This window comes from Haliaeetus leucocephalus, unplaced genomic scaffold (genome assembly GCF_000737465.1).
Source record: "Haliaeetus leucocephalus isolate CR32 unplaced genomic scaffold, Haliaeetus_leucocephalus-4.0 Scaffold21, whole genome shotgun sequence".
Classification (NCBI taxonomy): domain Eukaryota; kingdom Metazoa; phylum Chordata; class Aves; order Accipitriformes; family Accipitridae; genus Haliaeetus; species Haliaeetus leucocephalus.
Window position 1 is genome coordinate 2,435,812 of NW_010972457.1, and position 3,654 is coordinate 2,439,465.

The window sequence follows — 3,654 nt, forward strand, 5'->3', positions numbered from 1 at the left end:
CCCGCCCCTCCTCGCGCCCGCCCTCACAGCGGCCGCGCGTCCCCGCCAAAGGCTGCGCCGCCCGCCCGGCTCTAGGGCCTGGCAGCAGCCCCGCCCGCCCTCCGCTTCACCGCCAGCGGCCGGGCCGCGGCTCTCGCTCGTCCCGCCGGATCCGCTGCGGTTGTTTTCTTTCTGAGGCGGGCGCTAGCAGCGCCCTTGCCCGCGGGAGGACCCGGGAGGTTGCGCCGCTCCTCACGCTGACTGGCGGCCGCTGGCGCCGCGGGGGTCCTGGTGCCCCCGCGCCGGGACCAGAGCCAGATCCGGAGCCAGCCGGGAGCTGGCGGAACAGGCGCTGCGTCCCCACCACCTCTCTCCCGCGGAGTCAGCAGAGAAGAGGCTGAGGAGGGGACTTGCGCGCAACCGGCGTCCTCCGCATTGTGCGAGCCTGCATGGGCACGGCGCGGGGGCGCGGCCGTGGGGCTTCCCCGAGCCTCCCGCCTCCCGGCCGTGCGCTCGCACCCTCCCCGGCATCGCCTGTAGCCGCCAGGCGCCGAGTTAAGGCATGAGGGATGCTTTTGTGCTCGCCTGCGGGCGGAGCAGCGGGTAACGGCGGAGCTAGCGGCAGCCGGAGCCGCGATTGCGGGGCAGGTCGGGTTGCCGCGGTCACCCGCAGCCCTCCCGGCGAGAGAGGCCGGGCGCGATGCTGAATTGAGCGACCGGAGTCTTTGCAAGCGTGGGGGCAGGCTTAGCAGCCCGTAGCCGGCCTGGGTCCCAGCGGAGCTGGCAGGGCGGGCGGGCAGCTCCCCATGGCGAGCAGCCGGAGCATCGAGCTGGAGCACTTCGAGGAGCGGGACAAGAGGCAGCAGCGTGCCGGGCCGCGCCGCGGCGGCAGCGGCTCCGGCAGCGGCGGCGGCGCGGGGCCGCGGGGCAACGGGCTGATCCCCAGCCCGGCGCACAGCGCCCACTGCAGCCTCTACCGGACGCGGACCCTGCAGGCGCTCAGCTCGGAGAAGAAAGCCCGGAAAGCCCGCTTCTACCGCAACGGGGACAGGTACTTCAAGGGCTTAGTGTATGCCATCTCCACCGACCGCTTCCGCTCCTTCGACGCCCTCCTCGTTGAGCTCACCCGGTCCCTGTCGGACAACGTGAACCTGCCCCAGGGCGTCCGCACCATCTACACCATCGATGGCAGCAAGAAGCTCACCAGCCTGGATGAGCTGGTGGAAGGTGAGGGGGGTCTACCGGGCCGGGGGCAAGTAGGGCGCAGGCTGCGGGCAGCGCTGCCCTGGCATGTCGAGGTCCAGCAAGAGGTGGCGTGGGGCCTGATGGTGGGTTGCAGGCTCTCCCTGGGGTGGGCTTTCCTCTCGCTACCCCGTTCAGAGCCGAGAGAGGTCACCTTGCTGAAAATTGGCAGCCGTGGGAGCCCCTGAGGTCAGGTGGGCTGGGGTTGCCTGCCGCTGTGAGGTGCGGTAGGCCTCATTATCCCAGTGTGGACCGTCCACTTCTCCCATCACCCGGACAGGTGCTGTCTGTAATGCGTGGGGGTTGACTCTAATGGTCGTTAAGCAGCAGGTACTCTTTCATCTACAAGAACCATAGCAAAGTTCTTGGCTACCTTTCAGTCATGTCCATTTGTAAGAGAGGGAAATGCTGTAATTTAGTTCTCTGACAGTCATTGATGCCTTGCTGTGGCTTAAGCTTTCGGAGAGAAAGCCCCTGTGCTGTGAAAAGGGATATTATACCCTACCACTAAAACAGATTGGTGTAAAGTCCTATTTTCAAATATGATCAGAGTGATAGAGGGAATTATCTACCTTGTCTGACTTTCAAAAGCATTTTATAGAATCAAATGCTGTTCAGAATTGTCCCTAAGTAGCTTTTGATAATGGGACTTAGCTGCTAAGGTTATGTAGACCTTGCAAATCTGAGCAGAGCAGCGCTTGACTACATCTCAAAATGGGGCCAGATGTACTTTTTTCTGAATGAAACATATGCCTCTTTTTTTGTAGGGAATGATAATTAGCAGGACAAAGAGCAGAATTCACCTGTGTTCTCAACTGGTGTCTTAAAATGCAGTTTAAACTCAGCATTACATGAATCAGCCTTTCTAATGTATTGGTTATGTTGTATATGCTGTGAGGTTCATAATCAATTTACACTTGATGCTTCTCAGTTATCTAATATATCAACCACTGCAGTCCTCCACCCAGTTACTCTATATGCCACATGTAGCTGATTTGCATTAATGAAGTAGTAGGATTTGTAGGTCTTCTAATGCCTCATCGTTTTTAGGCTTTCAGCTGTGAGTCCTTTAAGCTTTGATTTGGAAACTTGCATTTTCAAAGCAATGCTGAATCACACCTGGAGAATTTGATGAGAAAGGGAACCTGAAGACCTTTATATAATCCACCAGTAAAGGCACTGGGTGTTAGGGACCAGCCACTCCAAAACATGCAAGAGGAAGGGAGAGGCTACAGCATTTGCTGTATCAAGGGGGTCTCACTTAAAAAACATATGCATGAAAATGCACTTCATAATAGTAACATAGTGCCTGAGGGCTTTCCCTATCATGTGATCTACCATAAGGCTGTTCCATAGTCAAAACAGAGGAAATGTGAAATGGTTGTAGAGTCAAATGCCAACTCTGTGGTAACAAAATATATGTGAAATCAACCAAAGACTTTTCTATGATTTGGTGATTAATTTAGAGATAGCTAAAAAAAAAAAAAAAGATGCTGGAGTGGGGATGGTAGGGAAAGGAGACAAAGCAAAAATTGGATAAACTAATGATTACTTGGGCTGACTTTTGAAATGTTGCAGAAGGAAAGATCTTAAGCTTTTATGGCTTAAAACAAAGACAAAATGACTTGCTGGCCAACAGTATAAATGCAGCGTATACTCTCACAACTCTGCTTTCAGTTATTAACTTTAAAATAAAAACTTACTTCCTGTCTGGTCAAATACAAAGAGTGACCTTTGTCATTGCTCTTTACTGGAAGAATAAAGCAAAACAAATGTCACCACTGAAATGCCACTTCCCTGCTTTATCAGTAAAATAAAAGTGGAAAAAAAGAGTCCCAATTACTTGGTCATCTATCCATGACCAATACAACTCTTGGGAATCTTAAGAAAATGCTGTAGCATCATAATTGAATTAGTATGTTCTCCAGTTAGCATGCCAAAAACTTTACCAGTGTAAGTCTAATCACTATACAGAGAAAGGAAAGCATATACAGGGGCAGGAAGAAAGCAAACAAGTAGCAAATACATCATTTCCTTGAAATTATCTGAGCTTTTTGCCAGCTGTTTTCTTCTTAAGATGCTAGAAGAGGATCTGATTTTATTTTATTTTCTTTATTTCTTGTAGTTCCAGCACAGCAAAGTTGAATTTCTGCTCTAGAATAAATACTTAACATTGGTGATATTCTAAAGTTTGAACAGCAATAGCACCAGAATTAGTTTTGAATGGTGTTTTGTTGTATTACTTTTCAGTTTTCAGAAAGGAAGATAAAATTAAAGTGCTGTTGTGTATGCCAGCTATAGGCTGAACACCAGACCGAACATGGCTACTTGATGTATTACCTAATTGACTAGTCTGCACATCATAGAATCATTTAGGTTGGAAAAAACCTTAAAGATCGAGTCCAACCATCATCCATCTCCACTAAACCATGT

The 3,654-nt window shown here is 51.4% G+C and overlaps 1 protein-coding gene across 3 annotated transcripts in view; it reads left to right on the forward strand.

Annotated features, from left to right (window-relative positions):
• The first annotated feature begins 785 nt into the window (after positions 1–785).
• The window catches only part of DCLK2 (doublecortin-like kinase 2), a 99,522-nt gene continuing 96,653 nt past the window's right edge, over positions 786–3,654 (forward strand). For all 3 annotated transcript variants that reach the window (XM_010576149.1, XM_010576157.1, XM_010576165.1), the window contains exon 1: positions 786–1,206. In XM_010576149.1, coding sequence (XP_010574451.1) covers positions 786–1,206 — 421 coding nt within the window. The remainder of the gene's footprint in view (positions 1,207–3,654) is intronic.